The sequence below is a fragment of the Sphaerodactylus townsendi genome, linkage group LG13, assembly GCF_021028975.2.
Source record: "Sphaerodactylus townsendi isolate TG3544 linkage group LG13, MPM_Stown_v2.3, whole genome shotgun sequence".
Lineage (NCBI taxonomy): Eukaryota > Metazoa > Chordata > Lepidosauria > Squamata > Sphaerodactylidae > Sphaerodactylus > Sphaerodactylus townsendi.
This window is the reverse complement of record NC_059437.1, coordinates 22,514,242-22,539,432: the sequence shown is the minus strand read 5'-3', so window position 1 is coordinate 22,539,432 and position 25,191 is coordinate 22,514,242. Positions and strand designations below refer to the sequence as shown.

Below are 25,191 nucleotides of genomic sequence, written 5' to 3'. Positions count from 1 at the left end.
ACTCAGGAGCAACTGGTGACCTTGCTTTTTCTTGGAATACACTTCCACCCTCATTTCAAAACCCACTGATGTATCATGTGCTATTCTGGTAAACCCCAGTCAGTTTCAGAAACTATTTGCCAGGGGCAAGGTCAGAAAATAGTAGGGACACGCTTGCTCCAGGAACTCAAGTCCCAAAGCTTCTTCAAAAGGACTCAGCTAGTAGCAGTCCAGCAGATTCTGGCTGAACCACTAAATAGTCAAAGCAAGGAGTAAGTGCATGTTTAGGTAAAGCACTGCAGAAGTTCCGTGGATTTTCTGGAATCTAACCTCCTTCATTCAGGCCCTCAGCTACAAGCCAACACAAACTGTTATAACGCTATGGCATTATAGCTGTAATAATACTGATAGCAGGATATGTTTCTTCAGCACAAAAAAACAAAAACTTTCCCATGTGGAAAAGCAGTCGAGGTCAGCAATTGCTCTCCCAATCATAAGCACAGATGCAAACAACTTGAACTTTTTTTTTTACTGTTATAAAAACTTTTTTTTACTGTTATAGCATACATTAAAAGATGTGGGGGACAGCGGGGAAACAGCAGCAGAAGCAGAAAAGGTCATACAGATTGATAGTTAGAACTCTTTTTCCGTCTTGCAATCATGTAAAAGACACCACCGAGAATGACCAGGAGGCCAAGCACCACACCCACCGCCAGAGGGATGACAAAAGTCACGTCAGAATTGCTACATTCTTCAGCTGCAGAAAGGAAGATGTTTAAAAAGGAAGCAAAGAAGACTGAGTTAATGAAAATCAGCACCAGACAGGACGAATTTGGCTAACATGGGTATATAGCTGCTTAAAAAGTTAACTTTTCCCCAACTCACTTTATTCCTACTCCAGCAACTCATCTTTGGGAATGAACAGAATTATAGAAGAGCAAGAGTCTCAATTGAGCTTTGGGTCCCCAAACAGTCTTTAAAATAAGAAACCCCCAACCATTCAGAAAATTTATCATTTAAACCTCAGGGCTTTGCCGCTGTTTCTTCTGTTGTAGCCCACAGACCTGATGCTAGTGCCTTCAGCTTGAGCCAACCAGGGTGTCAAAGAGATCACTGTCCCATCTATCAGAGCACAACATTAGGAAAAAAAAATCTGCGTTACAGAAAGTAGCATCATTGTTAAGATCTGCCAAAGGAGAATTTAGTATCCTCTTTAAGATATAATGAAAGGGCTCTGTTGAAAACATCTCTTTGCAACAACTGTGCGGCTGGTAAACATCAGGAGATGATCCAGCTGTGAACTGGTCAGTTGCTCCTTTGGATCTGCATAGGAACTCAGAGGCTGGGAAGGTTTCAGGATTTGGTTTTTGTGTGTGTGTGTGTGGGGGGGGGGATAAGATGCCACTGGGGAATTCTTCATCTAGTGAGAAGTGGAGGTGGGGTGTGAACACTGAAGAGGCACCTTACGGTCCCCATCCCAAATGACTTGCACAAGCTATTCTCACATCACACAAACACAACATTGTTCTGGAAGTTTCTATATACACATGAGGCAACAATTGCTTTCAACCAGGGCCAAAAACCAAGCCTAATTAAGACGACAGGGAAAGCAAAACCATATTATGTCTCTGAAGATTTCTGTCCAGTTACCTCAGACTCCCAGTGTGTGTGTGCCTTGTTGACCTCAAAGTCCCATTCTAACTGCCCCATCTTGCATCTGTCCAAGTTGGCTGTGGGTGATGCATCTGGGGTTGTGTTGGGTGCTCTGAGCTATGATAACTCATCCACAGAAAGCAAAAATTTCCCCCTAGCAAAGAAATCTAGCCAGAGAACCAGTATTGTACAGGGGTTAGAGTGTTGGAAAATTCATGTTCCACCTTCCCATCCATAAATCTTATTGGGAGACCTTTGGTAGTTACTTTCCCAGCCTAATCTATGTTACAGTGTTATTGCAAGGACAAAATGGAGGCACAAAGAATAAAGTACACTGCCATGAGATCCTTAGGGAGATGCTTGTGGACTAAATAAGGAATCAAATGAAATGGTTTCTTTCTATGCCAGCAATACTAAATAAACAAGTCTGTTGGACCACAGCAAACGTTGGTGGTCTAATATCTATGGGTATATTTGCAAAGCTGTGCTAACTGCCCTCTTCCCCTCCACAAGCTGTTCTTCACTAAGGTAACTCAAAGTTTGCAAAAAAAAAAAAATCACAATGTCCCAAAACAATGCAAATCAATTTAGACTCTAGTGTTAGCTGTGGGCTGGAGAAACAGTCACCCCCAAATAGCAGTGTTTAATTCTCCACCAGCAATTCACTTCTATCTCCACAGACAAGGCAGAAGAAAAACTGGCAACTTAAGTCACCATTCTGCACACAGTTTGTCTGACTTGCTGCCGGCAGTCTCCTCCACATCAAAGAAATGCCAGTGCGTGATCTATGCCACGTCAACCTTTGGCCTTCACATCGGACTGGCAAACAGACACAGATGCTCTTCTGTGGTGAAATGAATGCTAGCCAATGCTTCAAAATAGCCAGGGGTTGCAGCTCCAGAAGGCAAGTTCAGGGCAGAGTCTCAAAGAGGCAAGTGGAAAAAAGTACCACCAAACATCCTACTCCAGAGGTTCAACTTGATTCCCAAGCCAAGTGCATAAGTGAGGAGGTTTGTTTCAGCATTATCAGCTTTTAAAGCATGACTGGAGACATACGCTCCGAAGGGCAACCCAGTATTTGCAATGCCACCCATTTCTTTAGAAGCGTTTTCTGCACAGATGCTCATGGTAGAAGGCAACGTTTACAAGCTTATGTTAAAACAATGTGTTGTAACTGTAACACAGCTTCTAGAGTTTAACCAAAGACGTCAGAGAACTAAGGGTTGCTTTGCAGAATGGTGACTCCTGTCAAAAAGGATAATAGTTGTCCTAAAGGACTAATTGCTATTGCTGTTTTAATTGTAATTTAAAACTTCTGTTCTGCTTTTTAGCCTCTCCTAGCAGCTCTCAAAGCAAGTATTTCAGTAAGAGTGTATACTCCAAGTGTGTGGAATTAGACCGAGCAAAAACCAAATAAAAACAAAAACCAAATAAATCACACAGGCAATAACAGGGTATGCATAATAATTAGAGACATTTTGTAATAAGGCACAACACTGGCTGTTGTTCACAAACATCAGAACAAAGTTACAGTGCTCTTTATATAATGGCAGCAGGTACAACATTCTGCAGAAATGAGGACTTCAGATATTCACATTGGTAATCTCTACGCTTAGCTCCACATTTGAAGAATGAAGCCTTCACATAATCAAGGGTGTTGGGTTACAGTGGGAAAGTACCCATTTGCTACACCCACCGCCTCCACCCATTGAAACAGCATACATACACGTACACATCTGCTCCACAAATCTGTTAAAATGTTCATACATTTTGAGTGCAAAGCTCATTTCCTATGGAAGGCAAGGATGAACAGAGCTTATCTGACAATGTCCCAATTGTCAGAATAAACTTTTAGCTCAAAGCAGTTGAAGAGAACCCCAAACTAGCCCTTCACTGCACATCTGATTCAAACAAGGTGAAGACCCATTTGCTTATTTGGGTTTTAAGCTGGTGCAGTCTTTCAACAGGCCACGGTTTGCAAATTGGGACATGACTTTGGGAACACGTGCTCTGTTCTGCTCTTTGGAGCACCTTCCCAGTCCCTTCACCAACCGCATATTACACATGTGCCAATGTAAACAATGGTTGGAATAAAACAGATTCCAAAATAATCATGACTAAGGGTGCTAAGTGAAAGCCAAGGTCAACACTTGGAGGTCAAAGGGGTGGAACTACATTCCAGGGGACTGGAGGGAAGCAAGCATTCACAAAGCTGGGTTCCAAATGCCTGAGCCGTGGTTTGCAAGGAGCCAGCATGAATTCTGTACCAGGCTTCAAAGAGCAGGGACACCTGTGGGAGCCCTTCCCACCACGGTGTTCAGCCACTGCAGTGATGTTCTTTTGAAAAAAGTGTGTTTGGCTTAAGATCAGCCTCTAGCAATTCAACATAAAATTAGTTCAAACTTATTCATATGACAACTCAATAAGCAACCATTGTTTTCTCTTTGAATCCCCACATGTCCACATGCATCTTTTTAAAAAATCCATACATAAGGCCTAAAAACTCTGCAGGTGCAAAACACTTCTCAGGTGGTTGAAAGGGGAAAGCGTTCCGCCCGAAGAATATTCTGTTTTTAAAGCTGCTGATAGCTAGAGCCACGACGTTTTCGGAGACCAAAAAAATAAGCCATGAAAATCAGAGACACTAATCCTGCCAAGGATGCTCCCACCACAATAGGCACAAAGAAGTTGTCCACCTCTGGGCTGCAGTCTTCAGCTGAATAGAAAAAGGGTAACGAGTAAAGTTAAACCATTGAGTGTCCCTCATAGAGGATGAAACAGTTCCGCCCGCCTCCCACTTAAAATCTCAAGGTTGGTTCACGATAGGAGGCTGCTCACCCTGGGTATCAGAATATGCTACCCTCCAAAAAAACTCAGCTGGTTAACTCTGTAACACCAGGAATCTCTAGATCAGGGGTAGGGAACCTGCGGCTCTCCAGATGTTCAGGAACTACAATTCCCATCAGCCCCTACCAGCATGGCCAATTGGCCATGCTGACAGAGGCTTATGGGAATTGTAGTTCCTGAACATCTGGAGAGCCGCAGGTTCCCTACCCCTGATCTAGATACCTGAAGGCAATGTCTGTGAAAGGCTCTGGCCTCTGGAGCCTGTTGGTTAGCCCTTCAAGGCAACTCATTGGCTACTTTCTGAAACAAAATGCTGGACCACTGGTCCTACCCAGCACGGTTCTGCAATGGCACATTTTAAGTGGAGCCGCTCACTTCTGCAACTATGGAACATTCACAAGCCTACAGCTGTGGTGGCCAGATCATATGAAAGGCAACCATCCCCCTTTTTTTATATTTGACAAAAGAAAAATACTAATTTTACCGTTAAGGCTGAAGTACTGTTTGTGCTTCCACAACTTGCAGCTTGATTCCCACTTGCTAGTTTGAAAGCCACTTCTTTCTGAGCAAGAGACCTCCTCACTTGGGACTGGTGCAGAGAAGTTTTTGTAGAAAGCCCACCCCCCCCTCCATTAAGCAATGTGACCAAGCTTCCTTATGAATAGAAGAGTCTTTATTAAAGCATTTTTGTGCAGATAGACAATTACATCCACAAGTAGAAATATACTGTACAAATAACGTCAACAGATTAGAGTGGAAAGTGATGTTGGAGAGGTTTACATGAGCCAGTTAGTGCTTAGTGCTTGGTGAGTGGCGTCAGAAAATAAGCCTTTGCTACCAAGCAGTTCAGCTTATGCTTCCCTCCTAAGAAGCAGGTGAAGAGACAATGACTACAACAGTATGCGGATAGATGGTCCTCTTTGTGTCTGCAAGCCAAGAAGCAGGTATCTAGGAGAGTTAACTACAAGCCAACTATTTGTTGAAGAATGCAAGGAGAAAGAGTTGCCATAAGCAGCCATCTTGTTGTCTGATCAAGCCACAAAAGGATGATTATGTAAAGGCTGAAAAGCAGCCTAATTTTAAGTGGAATTTAATACCTACAGAGTATAAAAAACACAGTTTAAGATAGAGCCAAGTTCTCAGCTAAATGTAAACAATTACTGGTGCAGCAAAACACAAAATGGTCAGGTTTAAGGTCCCTTTGCTGAAATTGTCCTCCTTAGAGTTCATTCTAAGCCACAGCAGTTTGTCAAACTCCCAAGAAAATTCTTTAATAGGCAACTCCCTCACATGTTAGTCACAAAAACTATACATTTAATGCAGCTTGTACAGCATAATTCCTACTTGAACAAATACAAATTCAGCAGTAGATCTGCACTCTCACAAACTGTAACAATGTAAGGTGGAATTTACCATTGCTCAAGCTCTACCCCCCACCACTGCTACATACTTCAAGTTTACCCCAAGTAACAAAACTGCAGTAATCAGCAAAATGAAGACGTTTAAATGCACACCCAAGCACACAAACCAACTAATATCTGCTCTGTAACAGATACACTATAGACACTCATGCTGATCAGCTGTTTTTAACAGATGCTGAATTGGACAGAAGTGTTTAATTAGGAATCCAGTTACTCTGCAACTTAAGGGCACTTCAAGGAATATGACCTGTCAGTTTTGGTTCTGTTATTTTAAAAAGAGGGCTAGCAAGATGAAAGGTTTTGCCTGCCGCTGTGGATAGTGAATAGTTACACCCACGAGATTGGATTCTGCAGTTTTCTAGCATACCAAATTTCTGCATACCAAATGCAGGTATTCTGGATACAGGAACGGTAACAGTTACTACTGCAGCACTACTAGTAAAGGAAGCTAGTGCGCACTTGTCTAGCAAGCTTATTGATATTGAAGGGCTGTTGAGTTTTTCAGTGCATGATGCCATTAGCAGGAAGAACACCACATGCACTGCACAGTGCACTTGACAAGTTCTGGGATTTCAAGCGGTAGTCACCAAGGCAGCCAGGTTATCACTCAGTTGTAAACAACGGAATGTACCAATTCCAATTCTCCATTGCTTTCTCCAATATTCTGATTTCACTTAGGATAATTTCCTTTTTGAGACTTCTGCCTGTTTAACTGGTACATTTTTTATGTGACATTTTTACATCAAAAGATCTTGTTTAAACTTGTCGCCTAGATTTCACCATGCCCATACTCCAGTTTCATACATCTTTCGAAATCTTAACAGGTTTAGAAGACACATTCTGGATTGTTGTAGGGTCTCTGTGCACACATCTTTATGTTTTTTCAGAACTGTTAATCTGGATAGCTGGGCTTCGTTTTTAGAGTTTACCCTTGCTTGAATCACAATCGAGAGAGAAGAGTCACAAGATTTACAGTGTCTGATATCCAGCATAGCCTTTTCTTCTGCCAATCACGTAAGCTAACACTATAAAGACAATCAAGATTACAAGAGCAGTGCCAACTGCGATCGGGATTAAAATGGTGTCGTCATCCAGTGAACACTCCTGCGCTGTAAGCAAGAAGGTGGTGACAAAAGGGAAAAAAATGTTTGCCAAGAATAATTCAAAAAAAGACTCTGACTTAAAGTGGTTAGCAGTAAGACTAAATCCTGCAACATAAAAAGCCTACTACCACACCCCTCCATGGATTAGAATACAAATAGTCAGATGTCTTCTAGGCAACCAAATTATTAACGCTTTATATCTCTTGGAAATCCTTGCAAGATTACTAGGAAATAGCTGAAGTATTTGATGTATAATTGTAGCATGTCCATTAACTGGATCAATGCCAGACTCCACATAAAGCACAGATCTGGACAGCCTCTCTGTACTAGGATGCTAGGTGACACAATATCCTGGGAGTAGCAAGGATTGTGGACCACAGAAAAGACTTTTTAAGGAGGAAGCTCGTTTAAAGCATGGGAAAGCTCAGACAGTCCAGCACTACATGCTGAAGATCCTTCATCCTGGGCATGCTAAGTGATGATGTGACTAGTGAAATTCATATATTCGTATTACATTCCATGATCAACCCCCCACAGTCAGAATTAGACATGTTTGCAGCAAAATCTGCTTTCACTGTGTAGCTTATTAAAGGAAGTCTGAAAAGAAGACTAATGGTCCTATGCAAAGGGGAGGGGAGGGCATATCTGCTGCTAGAAGCAGTGGGGGCCACACCAGTGGATTTGCCCTCCCCATTGGGGAGCCATCGTGGTCCTCCTTGGTGGTGGGACACAGTGCTGAACACCATCAGTGTCCCTACAATGGGGGCGGTCTGGGGGAGAAGCCAATGCTAGCCAGCTTCCACCCAGCTGTTGCCCCTGTTGCGCTGGTATTCAGGGCTTGGGACACAGCTTTTTGGTGGCAGACGTCCATTCAACCCAATGGGGGATTTCCGGTGGCGGGAGGCTTTTTTCTGATTTTTTCCCCCAGTCCTTTGAAAGAAGCTGGGCAGCCATATCCAAAATGCTAGGTGCCCAGATGCGGCGCTGGGACCACACAGGCCCACTGCTTCTGAGGAGGCTTTCCAGTTAGAACACAACAGATCTCAATGCAAAACGAATACTAAAATTTAGTCTGACAAGCTGCTTGGAAAATTGTCAAAGGCTTTCACAGCTGGAATCAAGTAGTTGCTGTGGGTTTTCCAGGCTGTGTGGCCATGGTCTGGTGCTTTTAGCTCTGATTGTGTCGCCCACATCTATTGCTGGTATCCTCAGAGGTATGTCACCATAAGATGAGTTTCTGTGGCCCACATCTTACAGTGACATGTCTCTGAAGGTAGCCTGGAGAACCCACAGTAGGTTGCCTGAACATTTCCTTTAAAGGATGGTGTGTGGGATGATGCCTTTTGAAGGACTGTAAGGCTGGGCTGGTAGGAATTTCTGGTATCGAGTGGGTTTGCTCTTCTGTATCTCTTTTGTTGAGAGCTAATGGCATAGATTGCTTACTAAAATCATAACTAGCGTTTTGGATAGCACCTGCACCTCTAGTTCAATCACAATTTGAATTCCACTTAAAATCCCAATATTCTGTACATACATAAGGCTGGTCACTTGGGTGCAGAAGCTAACCACTGGCCAAAAGATTCAGTGGGCATCTTTATTTTGTTCCTACGAGAGAGCGTAAGGATTCATAGCAACCCTCCTCAAGCCTGCTTGGCTGGAGATTCATTCTTACCTGTAGAGAACTTGTTTTCTTTTACATTGAATGGCTCAACTCTCAGATCAAAGGTCATTATTCGATATCCCTCCGTCACGACAAGAGTTTCTTCTTTCCTGCACATGTACGAACTACCCAAGGAGGCTTCCCAGGAACTGAGATTGTTGTTGGCAGCGAAAAGAGAACCTGTAAAACAATTTAATATAATCGTACCAATGATAGGTTTGGGATTGTAAAACCCAATTATGATTTTAAAGCATCCTGAAGCTAGGAAAGTTTACCTTCTGTTAAGTGCTTGGAAAAATGCACAACATGATATTCCAGGCTGAATTTCTAGACAGTCAGGTAAACCCAATTCAAGATGAACTGAGAAGTCAGGAAAGTTATTTGCTAGGTCATATTTGATTGTTTCAAACCAACTAGCATCTTACCATTGGCAGGACGAACGAGAGTGATGTTCACGCCTTTCAGGTAGAACTTATCCGAGCTTGTGTTCTTCTGTTTAAAAAACAGACCCAACCAAATTTAAGTTACAAGTAGTGGAGACAGCTTTACGACTATTTGTATGAATGTTGAATTGCCGGTTAATGCCACAATTATGAATGTAGAATTGCTAGATAATGCCCCAATTGTGTTCCTACACATGGCCTGAGGACTTTGCCCTTTATCAGTTCATGATACTTCCCCTCACGTTCAAGTTGAGTGCTCACTGGAATGTTACTGAGCTCAGACAAGTTCAACAGGAGCTGGATATATGAGGAGGTATTTACATAAGAAACTTGAATAGCAGGCAGAAGGGTTTTCCCACCGGCACTGTCAGCCCATTTCTATGCCACTTCCAATTGTTTCAAGCACACGGAGAGGCAGGGTCAAGTTTTTTTAAAAACAAAATATTTGTGTTCCCCATACTCTGCGGGCCAACCAACTCACCCATTGCTTTAAACCAAGTGAAACAGATGTCAAACAGGAATAACAACACACAAAGCTGCCTTTTACCAGAGCAGATGATTTGCATACTTTGCCCAATAATGTTTATCCTAGCAGAGGCTATCTATGATCTTGGATAAATGGTTCCCATCATCTGCCACTCAATCCTTTTACACAGAGGAACTGAGCCTGACATTTGCAATATGTCAAGCGTACTCAGTACTATTGAGATATGGTTCCCTTCCAGTAATCCTACCTTAGCATTAAAAGGGCCAAAGGAAAAGGTAATTCAATGCACATTAAAAGAAAAAAACTGAAGGCATCTCATATGCACCCAACAGTTTACTTACAATTGCAAATAAGAAATCAATAATTGTGTTGTTGTTATCATTCAGCCTGAGGTCTGCTGTTCTTTCACCACATTTACCAGTAGCCACAGTAGAATTTGGATCAATATTAATCAACCAATGGCCCTAAAAAAATTAGAAACAAGTTTTAATAGCCTTTCTCACAAGTTTGTGCTGCCCAACAACCATCATGACAAGCTGTGGAACTCCCCAACTGCAGCAGGTCAGTATTACCTTATTTCTACCGACTTTTCCTAGCTACAAGGGCAACCTCGTGGTTGCCCAGCTAACAGGCCTCATTACTGTATCTCAGAAGCTTTGGGCTCCCTCTACTGGAGAACAGTGCTTCAGCAGCCAAGACAGCACTTCAAGCATAGCAGAGTAATAGAATATAGTTGGAAGATTTTTGCCCCCTCCCACTGCCCTGAGGAGGTACTTTTAACCCTGCTAAGCCCATGTACTCTTCTCTATTCCTTTTGTGAGTAGCAAGTACACAATGTTCAAGTGATCCACAAACCCTAATATTACAAGGCTATAGCTAGAAGGTATGTTCAATATAAAACCTGTTCTTTAGAGATGTTCAGTTGCAGGCCCATGCTTGCCAGGAGACAGCTTGTGGTACCAACATTGACTGAGTAGTTTCCCGTGACAGGCTTCTCCCCTACTTTGACAACCGATAGAGGAACATGTGACCAAGCTGTTGTTTTAATAGTAGTAGCTGTAGTTATAGTGGTGGTGGTAGGGACGGTTGTAGTAGGTACAGTAGTAGTAGTGGTAGAGACTGTTGTAGTAGGTACAGTAGTAGTAGTGGTAGAAACCGTTGTAGTAGGTACAGTAGTAGTAGTGGTAGAAACAGTTGTAGTAGGTACAGTAGTAGTAGTGGTAGAAACAGTTGTAGTAGGTACAGTAGTAGTAGTGGTAGAAACAGTTGTAGTAGGTACAGTAGTAGTAGTGGTAGAGACTGTTGTAGTAGGTACAGTAGTAGTAGTGGTAGAGACTGTTGTAGTAGGTTCAGTAGTAGTGGAAGTGACTGTTGTAGTAGGTACAGTAGTGGTATCCGTAGACAGAAGAGAAGCTGCAGCATCTTTATCACAATGAGTATCTAAAAAGGAAAGATAAGTACATTCCAGTAACAGCAATAGTCTTGGACATTAATACTCAAATGGAGGCAAGCATAATTCTTTAAGATGAGGTCATTCATGAAAAGCTATACCTAGTGCAGTGGTTCTCAACCTGGGGGTCGGGACCCCTTTGGGGGTCGAACAACCCTTTCACAGGGGTCGCCTAAGACTCTTGGCATCAATGTTCTCCATCTGTAAAATGGATAAATGTTAGGGTTGGGGGTCACCACAACATGAGGAACTGTATTAAAGGGTCACGACATTAGGAAGGTTGAGAACCACTGACCTAGTGGATAACTAATTTAAAATATGCAATACCCACGGCTTTAGTTATTACTTTATTACTGCTTAAAATGGCAAAGGTCAGCCACCAACTTTAACCAGGTGAAGCAGCAGAAGCAGTCCAGGAATTTAGTCCATGTTTCCTACCAAACCTGTATTTGACAGTTACAGTTTTAAGCCGTATGTCTGGACTCAGACAGGGTAGACAAAGTGATTAAATGTTCAGAGACTGAACTAGGTAGCAGCTGTCATTCACTGCTCTGTATAGTGTTAGAGAAAATACTTGCACATGGCTGACTACTCACGTTTTGTACTTAAGGAGCCATTCTGAAGGAAAGCCTGAAGACTGATGTTCCAGAAGTCATTTGTGACATTGCCAGCTTGAACAGAATCCACCTGCCGACAGGTGAATACTGTATTTAATTGAACTGGATGCACAGGATAGTATGCAGAGGTAATGATTGGTCCTGAAGCGAAAGAACCATGCAAGGAGAGGTCATTTATGCATTCTGGGTACAAAGCAAAGAACCGCACACTTTATTCTTACACAGTACGCTGACAGGGCAGGACTTCTTTTTGTGGGTCTCCTTTTGGCATTGATAAATGAAGCTACCTTACACCAAGTCAGACCATTGTTCTATTACAATCAGAACTGTCTCCTCTGATTGGCAGCAGCTCCTCAGGGTTTTTCGTAACAGCTACGACACATTAATTGGAGAAGCCGCTGACTGAACTTGGGGATTTCCTGCTTGCAAATCAGATGTTCTACCACTTAACCACACCCCTCCCATTCTCCATGAAGCTGGAGGGGAAGGTTCACAGTTATCTGAAGAAGAGTTCAGATTTATACCCTACCTTTCTCCCCTGTAAGGAGTTTAAAAGCAGCTTACAAATTCCTTCCCTTCCTCTCCACCACATGTTGTGAAGTAGGTGGGGCTGAGAGAGTTCTGAGAGAACCGTGACAGGCCCAAGGTCACCCAGCAGGCTTCATGTGTAGGAGCCAGGAAGCAAATCCAGTTCACCAGATTGGAGTATGTGACTCATGTGGAGGAGTGGTGAATCAAACCTGGTTTTGTTACAGTCCACTGCTCTTAACCATCACACCACATTGGCTCTGCAAGTTATGCCAGGGTCAATAGAACTCAAGGTACAGGAAGGAAGCCCCAACTGTGCTGCAGGTAGACAACCAAGCTGATGCAGAACTCTAAGGCCCAATCCGATGGGATGCAAGAGATATACTACCAGCTTTGCCAATAGGTTATTTCAAAGCCGCTGCTTAAGGCACTGACTTGATTAGGCAGTTGTGTAGCAGAGTGTGTTCTGAAGCGTTTGTCATGTGCTTCCTCCCTTCCTTTGAACTAGATTAGCCTCTGAAGCCAGTACCCTGTATATCTCATTGTGGGGCTAACAGATTTGGAAGATCATCTAGTTCAAGGAAATGACACGGGGGAAGTGGAAATTAAATGCACATACCCCAGCTGTGCTTTCCCAATCTATTTAAGTAGTGCTACACAACTGCTTTGTAACTGAACTGGGACATCTGATCCTGATTTTCCAGCATTCGTTTTGGACCAAGGAACGCTAAGCCAATGAGCTTTTGTAGGCAATACTGCATTTTATGTGTAGCTGGGTGAAGGTATAGCCCAAAAAGGAACAGATGCGCCGCTTACTACATTCTAAACTGTTTCAATGGAAGATAGCTTAGTAGCTCATCATGATTTTCCAACTGCTAGACACAGAACATAAATATATCATCACTTCCAATATGCTGACTCGTGTTATTGAGAACAGTTCTGAGATTCTGTAATCTGCCAGTCAATCTAGAGATCACTTTGCTTACAGCAATTAGGATCACCCAGAGCAGAAAAGGTAACATGGTTGCTATACGTCCTTGAGAAAATCACATAAAACTTTACAGAACATTCCAGCTTGGGTGGCCAGGAAGATAATGCCTTCATCTCTAAGAACAAGATTATTTTACACAGAACAGTATATACTGCAGTTGTGAAAAAAGAAGTAGGAACAGAAATGTGATAGTAATCTTGAAGTTCTCCAAACAGGTTTTTTTTGGGAAAAAACTATTTCTTTCTCTTATTAATACAAAGACGATTGAAGTGGGAAGCACCTGCCAAAATCTTAAAATACATGGGAATTTTAAGATTTGGCAGAATGGGCTGCCCCTCTTGGGATTGCTATATCTGAATTAGGCAGAAGAGAAGGTACACAACATAGCACAATCCCTAGAACATTTTTACAGATTATAAAATTCAGACACTTGGGTGTACAATATGTACTACTGCGACTTAGCATTTTAGCAAAAGAAAGCAACAGTCTAGTGGCACCAAACAGATTATACACTTTTATTACTTAAGGTCCCGCTGGATTTTATTTTGCCATTACAGACTAACATGGCTATCCTTCTGCAATTACCAGAGTTTGAGTCCTGATTTCAGTCTTATCAGCAACTATGGCTGATTCCGCATGGGCCAAAAACAGCGGTGTGAAAACAGTATAAACCCTTTTACCCTGTTTTAAACTCCTTTACACCATTTTCACACTGCTGTTTTTGGCCCATGCGGAATCAGCCTATGAAAAGAAACACAGCAGCAAAATTACAGAACCACCTGGAATCCCATGCTTACCTTTCCTTTTAGCATCTGGAAATAATTCCACATCATCGGTATTGTAGATAAACGTGATGTTTCCTTGGTAAGTATCATGCGTTTTCGTAAAGTTGATGCTCCAGATGTTTCCAGTTCCAAACTCTACTGATAGCTGAGGGCCACTTGTTTCGTCACCACAACTGCTTCCATCATAGTTCACATTTTGTGGGAGCATAAAAGCTATGTTTTTCTGAAAGATAGCAGAAATAATAACTGACATTACCGACATTACCAGCAGAAGTACAACTAATCTCCTTCAGATAAGATCGACCAAAATGGCATACTTCAGTTTCTGTTCCAGTTCTGGGTTGTCACGCTCTGCACATGCGTTAAAGTGAGAGCGCAAGGTGGTTAGTTGGCAATAGGGAGTGACTGAGTAGAGTCTGTGTTGAACTGAGAGTTGAACTGGGGAGAGAGACAGCAGTCTGTGCTGGAGATTGACAGAGCGTCAATCTGAGCTAAACTGAGTCAGAGTGTGTGGAAACACTGAGAGACTAGAATTGGAGTCAAATCCTAATAGGGTCTCAGAGATGTACAGGAGTGAGAGTGGATTGATGTAAAGTGAAAGTTACCTACAGATGTTGTTACATCAGTTTATTTTATTTACTGTAAATTATTTCCTGAAACATGTAAGCTAAAGGACAAACGTAAATAAAATTTTAATTTATTCAATGTAGCCTGGAATTCCATACTAGTAATTTCCTCAGGACCGTGTAGCCTTTTGAAACTGCTTTAAAGCTTGGACACACTATTACAGGAGGAAGTATAAAGGAATTTGGAATTAGATTCCTGTGGCTGCAGAATATATATAGAGAAAGAAAGGAATAAATAGACATTTTGAACCTATTCTAATTATTTATTAAGAAATAAGAGTGGGTACTGCAAACTCTCTAATCAAAAGGAACATCTGCAACTTTAAGAGATGAGTGCCCACCAAGACCTTGTAGGACTGTGTTACAAAACCTTTGAGGTCTTGGAAGAAGGTTGCTCTGCAGCCACAGCAATACTGTTGAGCTTTCCAAGTTTTGGTTTCAGTCATTCAAAGGAGAAGGAAGAAGCAAAGAAATGGAAAAGAAGAAAGGCTGCCAGAGAGAGGGAAAGCTGACAATGGTGGGGATGGATAAAGGATGGTAGGAAGGAGAGCAGGAGTCAGTCAGGAAAAGGGAGAGGAAGAGGAAGCAGTGTGGGGAGGAGGATACAGGAGGAAATATTGTCCAGACTCCTTGCAGGTCCCCTGCCAATCAGCTATTAAGTTACCATATTGGTGTGTCTTCTTAATTTGAAAACAGCATCTTATTTTAAATAGTTTGCTTCAAATACATCATTTACTACTTTAGCCTTGGACATAACAGCTATTCACAGTACAGACTGTTCTATAACTTTGCATAAAAATATACTGAAACAGTACAAACAGCAAAGTGTATGAAGGTTTACTTACATATTCACTAATATTGGATTCATACGTTATTGAGAAGTTCATCATCCATTTTGCATAGAGACATGTGATGTTGGAAGCATCCTTCACTTCTACATCGACAGCATACGTCTCCGATGAAGCTAAAATATGATTTACTTGTTAACACAACGCTAATTTTCATTTGTACTACTTATAGCAACTAATTCCTTTTTAATACACATTTCTGCTTATATTTGCATGAAGTAAGATTAAGGTTTATGCTGTCACAAGTTTCATGTTTTACCGCTAGTTCCACAATAATTTTAAAGAAGCTCCTCAAATGCAAGGTACAAAACATTGCATGTCTTTTTCCAGACTTCACTAGAAAACAAACTGAATGATTTAAAAGCTTGAATTGGAACAAAATTAATGGTTTAAAAACACAGTGTGATACAGATAAAGTCTTAGTTCCCACCAGTAGTGCCCAAACTATATCCCTTCAGAAACCCCTTTGAATGTTGCTTATTCTGCCAAGGGATCGCTGTACATCTGTCACATGACCATGTGTATTGTAGAATATTCTGGAATGTGCACTATGGTGTGCACTCAAGTTCTTTCTAGCTCTTTCTAATTCTGCTTGGCTGTTTCATAGCTTGCTGGAACGATGGTTACCAATTAACCCCCCAACCGTTTACTGCAGTTACACATTTAGTTGTAAAAGGAACCTTTGCTATTTTATCAGACCCCTCCCTAAGCCCATGGATCTGAATATGGCTTTTTATGTACAGGAAAAGAGATTGCACCTAAACATTGAGAAGAACTTCCTGATGGTAAGGGCTGTTTGACAGTGGATTATACTGCCTTAGAGTGTGGTGGAATCTCCTTCTTTTGAGGTTTTTAAACAGATGCTGGATGGCCATCTGTCAGGAGTGCTTTGATTATGTAATCCTGCATGGCAGAACATTGGACTTGAGGGCCCTTGTGGTCTCTTTCAGCTCTATGATTCTCAGGCAGGTCATGAAAACAAGAGGGCAAAAGAAGTGTCTTGATAGCAGATTTGGTTCTGTTGTGTGAAAAAAAATCACCATCAAATTCTGTTTGCAACTCAGTAATACTATAAATGTATAAATACTAAGCATGAACAATTGTAAGTGAGCTCATTAACTAATATTCCTGTGTTTTACGTGTTTGTTGGATAGAAAAACTATTCTTTGCAACTGTATCCAGAGAAATTCAAGCACTAAGTCGACAAGTGGGCTCCACTAAGTTTGAGAACCAGTACCCTAAGCAACATTTGAAGGACTAGTGTGCTATAGAAAATCCTGGGGAATGCCTAGATATGTACACGTGAAAGATACTGACAGCCTCCAGAACAAATAATCCATTCATTTTGCACACTACTGAGGAATACCAGCAGTACTGAACAAACAGCCTCATTAGAGATTTTGTCACATAAAGACCCCCAATAAACCTAGGAGGAACCACAGGTTTTCTTGAACACAAGCTGAAAGCCACTGGATGACAGACTACTTGGGCCTAGACTCAGAGGCGTAGCTAGGTCAGAGTGCGCCCGGTGCACACTCTGGCTTTTTCGAACCCCCCCCACGGCCCCCCGCCACCCGCAGCACCCCATTCCACTTACTTTTAGGAAAGGAGCAGGCTGAAGAAGCCTGCCTGCGTTGCCTGAGCCTGGTGGGAACTACATTTCCCAGGAGCCCCTGGGAAATGTACTTCCCACCAGGCCCAGGCAACGTAGGCAGGCTTCTTCACTGGGATGTTCCATTCCTAAAAGTAAGTGGGGGGTGCGCCATGGGGTGCGGGGGGGGCGTACGGGGGGCCGTGTGGATTTTTCTGCCCCCCACGTGACCAGAATCGTGCGCCCAGTGCGTTGTGCACCCCCCGTCCCCTGGTGGCTTCGCCACTGTCTAGACTCTAGAGAATGCTTGAACCACATCCTCTGAGTTGCACCACTATTTGTTGCCTCGACCCTCAATGTATTTCATGACGCTCCTCTTTATCAGAACGCATGAAGAAGATACGAGCTGAGGAGGTGGGCGTGCTCATTTAAGGAACTAAAAGATCTATGCTTGGCTAGGGGAAGGAACAGTAGATAGCTCAAGGCAGTGCAACAACCAACCACACCTCTGTGCTCGCCTTCGACCTTCAGCAGTCAAGTCAAGCTTGGAACAGCCTTTCTGCAAGAGCAAGAGGAGGCTTGAATACTTCTGAGTCAGCAAAATGCAGCTAAGCCCAGAGATAATTAGAACCTATCAACCCATATGACTGAATGCCTCTGGTCAGCAACTAACACTGGCTATATTTTCAGCAAAGTGAGAGCTGGAAGGAAGGCAGTATCAGCTCGATGCACAAGCCAAAAGCACAACCTTTTAAACCCTTACCCACTTAAAATAAACTTGCTCGCATGGTGAAGTATGAACAGCAACAGTGTCTTCAGAGGTACCCTTAGACCTCCTCTGTACCTAATTACCATTTCCCCTTGCAGCTTGTGAGAAACAGAATTGTTGACCAAGTGAAGAACTTTGCTGTTTGTAGTTTACAAGAAGGAAGCTGAAGTCTACTGTCTGAAGACCGGTCCCTTTCTTGCAAGCTTTTTAGCGTGGAATCAAAAACAGCCTGGGGTGTTACAGCACTTCCAAACAGCAACTTTTATTTTTAAAATACCCAAAGCAAAACGCAAGTCACATAGGAACATATTAGAGCCATTGGAAATATCACAAGAGTGAGCAAGTTTTTGAGCTCCCCAGAGCTCTGTCATATTGGAGATTCAGTATGTAACACATTAAGAAGGCTGTTTAAGAATGTCTGAACGGGCACACCTCTCAAAGTGTGTAGGATCTTAAAAGGGAACATGTTGTATTACAAAATTAGTGATGGGTACAACATGTTTCAAAACCTAAAAGCCAGCAGCCAGAGTAAAAGAATGCTGTTTACCATTTCACCCAGTTTGAGAATAAATAACTCTTTTCATTTACAGCATGTATTTCTTAAGTTCCCGGAGACACTTCATGCTTTCAGTTTATACAAGCAGGAAAGATAGGCCAGTAGTAATCTCCATGGTACAGGCAGGAAACCATTCTGGGGTGGTAGCTTGAAGAGAGCCATATTCCTATTTACCTTTTTTTTAAAGGTAACGCGTGGAAGCAAACAGTTCTACTAGAAACATCATTTTTCAGCCAGCTGATCACCAGCATGTTTTTCCTAATGCCTCTAGAACAGGTCTGATGCAGACAAGATGAGACCGCAACCAGGACCACAACTGCCTATTGTTATTCTTACCCAACTGCAAGTTAAACATTTATTTTAAACGTGTTTTGACTCATGATTCCTTCCAGGCCTGCTGCTGAAATATGTTGAGAATCTCTGCTTTAGTCCTGAAGCTAGCCTCTTAAGTTTCATGGATTTGTTCCTAACAGGACATGTTTCAGATGTCTACAAAAGGAGGTCACTGAAACAGGAGCCACCTTCAAAAACCCAGCAACTCCCCCCCGCCCCACCAAACTTTCCAGTAGAAGTGGGAAAAAAAGAAACCAATTTCCACTTTCAAAAACCACACACTTAGTCATATTTTCTAATCTACTGTTAATTTAAAGCTTATGCAATAATGCACTTTCCTTCTTGGTTCCTAAAAGCATTCGAAGGACTTGAATCATAAAATCCCATGTCCATACTTGCAGAAGATATGCTCCCATTCCAATTGTTTTATTTCAGACCCTCAACTCTTACCTAAAGATCTTGAATTGAGCTTTTAATGCCCTTCTTAGAGCTGGAATCAGATGTGGGGCAGGATTATTTCCCCATGAAATTTTTCGTGTTTTATTTTTCTCATGGAAAAGTTCTCATTTCTAAAGACTCAGTATCATTACACAGAATATGCAATATGAGGAAAGCTTGGCAGTTTTAAAGTTGTAATTAATATCTTGGGCAATTATACCTAGTAACCATGCAAAAAGAATACATTAATGTTTTGCTGATTTTTAAACAGGACAAATTAAACCACCAATATATTTAATAATTCAAGAACAAAACTCATAAATTCACTGGTTTGGGTTTTTTTTTACTTGCATTCTTACATATCTCTTCTCACATGGGAGAGAGAGAACTCCATCTCAGATTGGTGATTAAACTAAGTATTGCCACAGAGAGTGACTGTGGAAGAGAGTTAAACCCTAATTGCTGTGGAAGAGAGTTAAAATCGATCAAAACAGTATCAGCATGTTGTTGGAACATGTTTCCATCATCACAGTGCAGTCTTACAAGGAGCATTACTCCAGTCTAAGTACTCTGAAATCAGTGGTCTTAGACTGGAATAATGCTGCACAGGTTATCACTGTAACAGGTCAATAATTTTCACTGAATTTACACTTTGGTTTTTCACTGAACTTTGAACAAATCACATTTAAAAGTTTCTTTTAAAAGTATTACACTAACAACTTTTACAAAGAACTTGCAATTTTGTTTCAATTTTGTTTAAGCAACATGGCTAATCACTTCCTAATCAGAGATTTCAGTTTACATATTGGTAAATACTAGGACACAGAACTAATAAGCTTTGTTTACTAAATGCAAGAAAAAACAAGTATATTACATCGGCTCATATTCTATTTAAAGAACAAGAAAATCCTCCCCCACCCCGCGAAAACCAACTAGACCAGAAGATCTGTGAACAAGCGTGGGGGAAGAGAACGTGTCCCCTCCTCCACTAAGGTAACAACCACTTTTGAAGGAGAAAATTCAGTTTAAGACCCCCATCCTTCAGCACAAATTTGCCTCATAGAGCTACTCTGCTATCTGGAAAACCCATAGCTCTCCTCTAGGCAGTAACAAGAAACGTTAACACAAACATGAGCTGTGTTCGAGTTACACCACTTCTCCCCACCTCCCAGTCTCAGCCGTAAACTGCCCTTTGGTCCAGTTGCCCAAGTAACATGTGTCAATACCCTTGATCAACTCTGGTCTTACAAATACCTCTTCCTCCACCTCTTGGCCAGGTCTCTTCCTTTTATGCAGCTGCCTAGTCAAGCACACAGAGGGGACCAACTACTTCCCAGCTGACCTCAATCAACCCCCACCCCTGCAATTGGTTACCTCGCTTTTAAATAGCTCAGTTACTGACAATCCAGCCTGTCATCACTGGGATTTCACTGGGGAAATGTTGTTAGAAGGCTTTACTGCACCTGCACTAGTCAGACTCTTACCCGCATTTAATTGCTTTATAGAGAGGAGGAAAAAATCAAGCAGCACTAATTGGTCTGCATTCAGTTTTCAGACCTGCTACATAAATGACAAAGGAGTTTCTTTTAAAACAGCCTAACTGTTCTTTGATGACTTCAGAAACTCCCCCACAACATTTTTTTAAATTAGTGTCAGAATAATTCTGTCATTACCCACCAAAGACAGCACTAACCAGGGAAATGACAATAAATATTCTGTTTGGTATTCTCCTTGAATATTCTTTTGGGAATATTCTCTTTGGGAAATAGCAACAGAAAAGGTGAACTATGAAACAAACTGGAGCTGTAACTTACGGGCAGAGCTTTCGAACGTCATCAACTTTATAGCTTGGGGAAGAGGTCTCTGTTGGGGCCTTAAAAAGGTAAAGGTAGTTCCCTGTGCAAACACTGGGTCATTACTGACCCATGGGGTGACTGCCCATCCCAACGTTTACAAGACAGACTATGCTTACAAGATAGTTTCCCACTGCCTTCCCCAATTGTATACACACCTCAAACCAAATGTTAATTCATGTCCAGATTAAAGATCTGTCCACTGTATTGATGTCGCTAGTTATTCCAAAACTATCAATGACTCAGGTGTTATTTTTTGCTCTCCTTTTTACTGGACTGAGAATCCTTCATCTTATGTCATGCTGAACTGCTTTTAATCACTCTTCAGGGATCAGACTCAAAGAAAACAAACCGTCATCCTTCTGAGACTTGTGGGATTCCACAGGGCTAATTCTATCTATGCTCTATGTAAAGCCCTGCCATCAAATCATTCATAGTTTGAGGGCTGCTTGACATCAATATGCTGACGATCCTCAGCTGTACAGATCCTTATCCAAAATCTGCTAATGATAAGGTAGAAGTTCTGATTCACTGCTTGGTCATGCTTAGTTAACGGACTAAGAACTGACGTTAAACACTGAAAAGACACCGTAACTAACGTAACGCGCTGTACATCAGCCTTCCCTCAAATCAGCTCTGAAACTCCAACTGGTCCAGAATGTTGCAGCTTGACTATTATCGGGAACTAGATGTAACGTATACATTATTCTCATTCTGCAGACTCTGTTGGTTGCCAATTTAATACCGAGCTCACCTTAAGGTATGGGTTATCACATACAAAGCCTGCCATGGTCTTGGCCCCTCTTATTTACAGAATTGCCTCTCTCTCTATGCTCCACCGCAAGTTAGGAGAGGCTTCTGCAGGTGCTAACCTGAAAAATGGCCGAAAATCAATAACTTTCTCGCCTTGCGGAATGGCCTGCCTGAGGAAGTCAGGAAAGCTGCCTGCCCCCTGGCCTCCCACAAACTATGCAAACAAGCTGAACTGTTCAAGAGGGTACAGCCAACACACTTTTCTGCGCAGATAATATGGCTGAACTGTACAAAATGGTTCACAAACCTGGACAAATTATTAGGATTTAGGGTCTATACTGGTATGTATAGCATATTCTAAGGTGGTTCCCAAAGAAATGCCTGTATCGCTTAATGTGTCATGTTAATACTCATTTCTAATGCATTAGTTCTTGAAAGATTTCTAATGCATTAGTTCTTGAAAGCCCAACTTTGTTGACTATACTAACTCAGTAAGTGTAATCTACCTGCCTGTGAGAAAGACAGACTATAACATAAACAAATGATAAATTCTAGTTCTTGATTACTAAAATTACACCGAGGAGTGTGACTGCATGCTGTAGGAGGTTGTGAGCACAGATAATGTGTTCTTTCTTAAGGGTAGCAGGAAGCTGAATATATCAAATGCAAGCCTCACCTAGCCAAATGAATCAAGTCAAGCTGCCAAGCGTTTTTGGGATTACAGCTTTGGCAAGACTTTTAAGAAGTGCTCGAAAGTCTGTGCTACTGCCTGGCAAGAAGGTAATTCATATTATATATCACTGGTGCTGTCCTAATAGGAAGCATTATATGGAATGTACAAATTTTGGTTTTGGACCAATATGACTCTAAACAACTTAATTTCCAGAAAATTAATTAATGTAGCATATTTATTTAAGCAGCGTACGCACAGGCAAGAAAAGATTAAACACTCTAAAGACCCCACAGACCAAGCCCTCTGAAAACAGGTACTTTCATAGCATCGGTAAAGACAACATAATGAACCAAGGAGAAATTATACATGCAGCAATTCATTTTGCTTCTTACGAGCCACATCGGGCTACTAGAACAGCCCGCCTGTTGCCTTCAGTGCAAGAAAAATCCCAATAATTTAGCTGGAAGGTACAGACAACACAATGACACACAGAGACACAACAGGCACCCTCATCTCCTGAAGAACTAGAAACTCTTTAAGAATTTCGCTCATCAAAGGGCAGCCTGCAAGAACGACTACCCAAACTTCACTCTGTAGTCAAGCCTTTTTGCTTTTTAACTTGCCCAAGTGTCGATGGATGGATGGAAATGATCCGAATTGCACCCCACCCTCCCCCGCAAGAACCCGCTTCCCTCCAAGGCGCCTCTCACCGGAGCTGTCGAGTAGGAGGAGGACGAAGAAAAGGAGACCGCAGCAAAGAGGACACAGGAGGCGGCCGAGGATGGAGCGACAAGTCTCCATGCCCGCGCCGCAACCGAGACGAGAGAACCGAACCAGCGCAGCCACAGCTCACCCGCATCAGCAGCCCGGCTAATCGCCGAAGCCAGTCATATGAGCTGAGCTTGGGCAGAGAAGGGGGAGGAGCCTTCTGGAGCCAGCCAATCACAAGGTCCGTCCCTCTAGGTAGTGGATTATGCGGTTCACGACCCCAGCTTCCTTCAAGATCAGGCGCGGGAGGGCATTAATCCTTAACGCACCGTTGTGATTCAGTACGGCATATTTATAACGATTGCAACACGTTAAAAATATGCCGAACGGAATCCACCGCGGTTAGTTTTATACACCGCTTTGTAAAAATTCCCGCGCGGGTTGTAAAGCTTTGATTGTCTTTTGTAAACTTTTTAGTTGTTTATTGTAATCTGGGGTTGTTGTTGGTTTTTGCTTTTTTTTTTTGCTAAAAGTTGCCTCGAGAACCAGAAAGATCAGGATAGAGAAGTTTGGACTAAATAGCAACCGTTTTGTATTATATGTGAATTTGTGATGCACAGCACGTGGGAATCACGCGTTGGTTTGGCTGCAAAGTGGGGTAAAACAGCTTTCTATCTATCCTCCCGATAGCCGTTTTTTTCGTTTTGCTTTGCTAACTGTTATGTATTCCCGCTATTCATCTTTACTCCGAAGGAAATCTCACTGAGCTCAATGAGAGTTTTAGAACAAACTTCTCCAAGAATGTATTGTCCAGAACCAGTTCCCCAAGAATGACAACTTTTCCCTCGGAAAGCATACTTCGTTGAAGGGAACGGATCTAGTAAAACTACTTAGACGGGGCTTGTTCCTTCTCAGTCGATGTGCATAAGACTGAAGCGCACAAGGGACCTGTTTAATTTCTCGGATGAAAGCAAATAAAAAGACGCAAAATCAGCCGCCGGACAACCCCGCGTGCGAGCCAGCGTTTGGAAAGGTAACTCTCGTGAAGGCGGCGGGGACGGCAAACCAAATAATTAAGTCGAGCCGGCCCGGGCAGAAAATGCTGGCAGAGGTTGTCCCGTAAGTCACGTGAGGGCTTGTAATAATTGCAAATAAAGGAGCTGATGTTTGTCGCGCAGGCAGGGATAGGAGGCGGTGCAACGTGTAGCCTCGCATATACCGGTACTGACATATGGCAGCGTGTTTTGCAGCTGTCTGTACAGGGGTGTGTTTAAAGATACACGTAATATTTAGATAGTCTATTATCTATACGTTTGAAATAGCTGGGTTTATTTTACATCTATCTATCCAGTGTATTTTATGTATAGTTAATGTGCGGCTGCATGTTATCTTCTATTTTTATTTATTTATATTTTACATTTGTACCCCGCCAATCTCCCAAGGGACTCGAGGCGGCTTACCTATCAATACATAATAAATACAATAATATAAAAACAATACAAAAATATAAACATTAAAACCAGTTAATTCTAGCTGCCTATTTGAAAATGTTGATGGGAGAGGCCTTTGGTGGCTTGGCACATGAGGGGCACATAATGAAGACCATCCCCTTTATTTGCTCATACCTTTTTGTGTTCCCAGTTTTCTTTTGCTGGTGGATTTTTTTTAGATCGATATTTACAGTTTTAATATATTTATCCTTTTAATTGTACCTTGTTTTTGCTATACTGGCCTCTGACCATAATAAAGATTGCTTGCTTGATGTAATGAAGACAGAGGGAAGCCCAGAAATGAAAGATTCTTGTGTTCTTCCAAGTTTGAGTCCTTTCAATGACTGACCTTTTCTACCCAAAATAGCTTTTTTAATTTTTGCATTCTAAGCCAACTTTATTTGAAACGTAAATTCAGGAATGTGTTTAGATATTCAAAAACACAGGGGATTGTTGCAAAATACATTCCTTGTTTTACAGGATGGGATTACAGATTAAAAACTTGTAATGACCACTTCAATAATTAATAGTTCAGTGCAGTGGTGGGATCCAAAATTTTTTAGTAACAGGTTCCCATGGTGGTGGGATT

General features: G+C 42.0%; 1 protein-coding gene across 1 annotated transcript; it reads right to left on the bottom strand.

The window, feature by feature from the left end:
- Positions 1 to 3,086: 3,086 nt before the first annotated feature.
- Positions 3,087 to 23,297, bottom strand: LAMP2 (lysosomal associated membrane protein 2). Its single transcript, XM_048513812.1, has 9 exons — positions 23,115 to 23,297; positions 15,436 to 15,554; positions 13,977 to 14,187; positions 11,640 to 11,801; positions 10,495 to 11,033; positions 9,935 to 10,057; positions 9,089 to 9,155; positions 8,676 to 8,843; positions 3,087 to 4,348 (listed from the first exon to the last, which is right to left on the bottom strand). Exons 1-9 carry the CDS (start codon positions 23,203 to 23,205, stop codon positions 4,206 to 4,208), a joined length of 1,623 nt encoding a protein of 540 aa, XP_048369769.1. The 5' UTR covers positions 23,206 to 23,297; the 3' UTR covers positions 3,087 to 4,205.
- Between the last annotated feature and the right edge of the window lie 1,894 nt (positions 23,298 to 25,191).

Bases quoted from the DNA above. Each gene is read 5' to 3' on its own strand.
- LAMP2 (XM_048513812.1), bottom strand. From the start codon at position 23,205: ATGGAGACTTGTCGCTCCATCCTCGGCCGCCTCCTGTGTCCTCTTTGC. The intron at 14,188-15,435 runs GTAAGTAAACCT...GCTATCTTTCAG, and splicing joins AATCCAATATTAGTGAATAT to AAAAACATAGCTTTTATGCT. The intron at 9,156-9,934 runs GTAAGTAAACTG...TTTTTTAAACAG, and splicing joins TTGATTTCTTATTTGCAATT to AAGAACACAAGCTCGGATAA.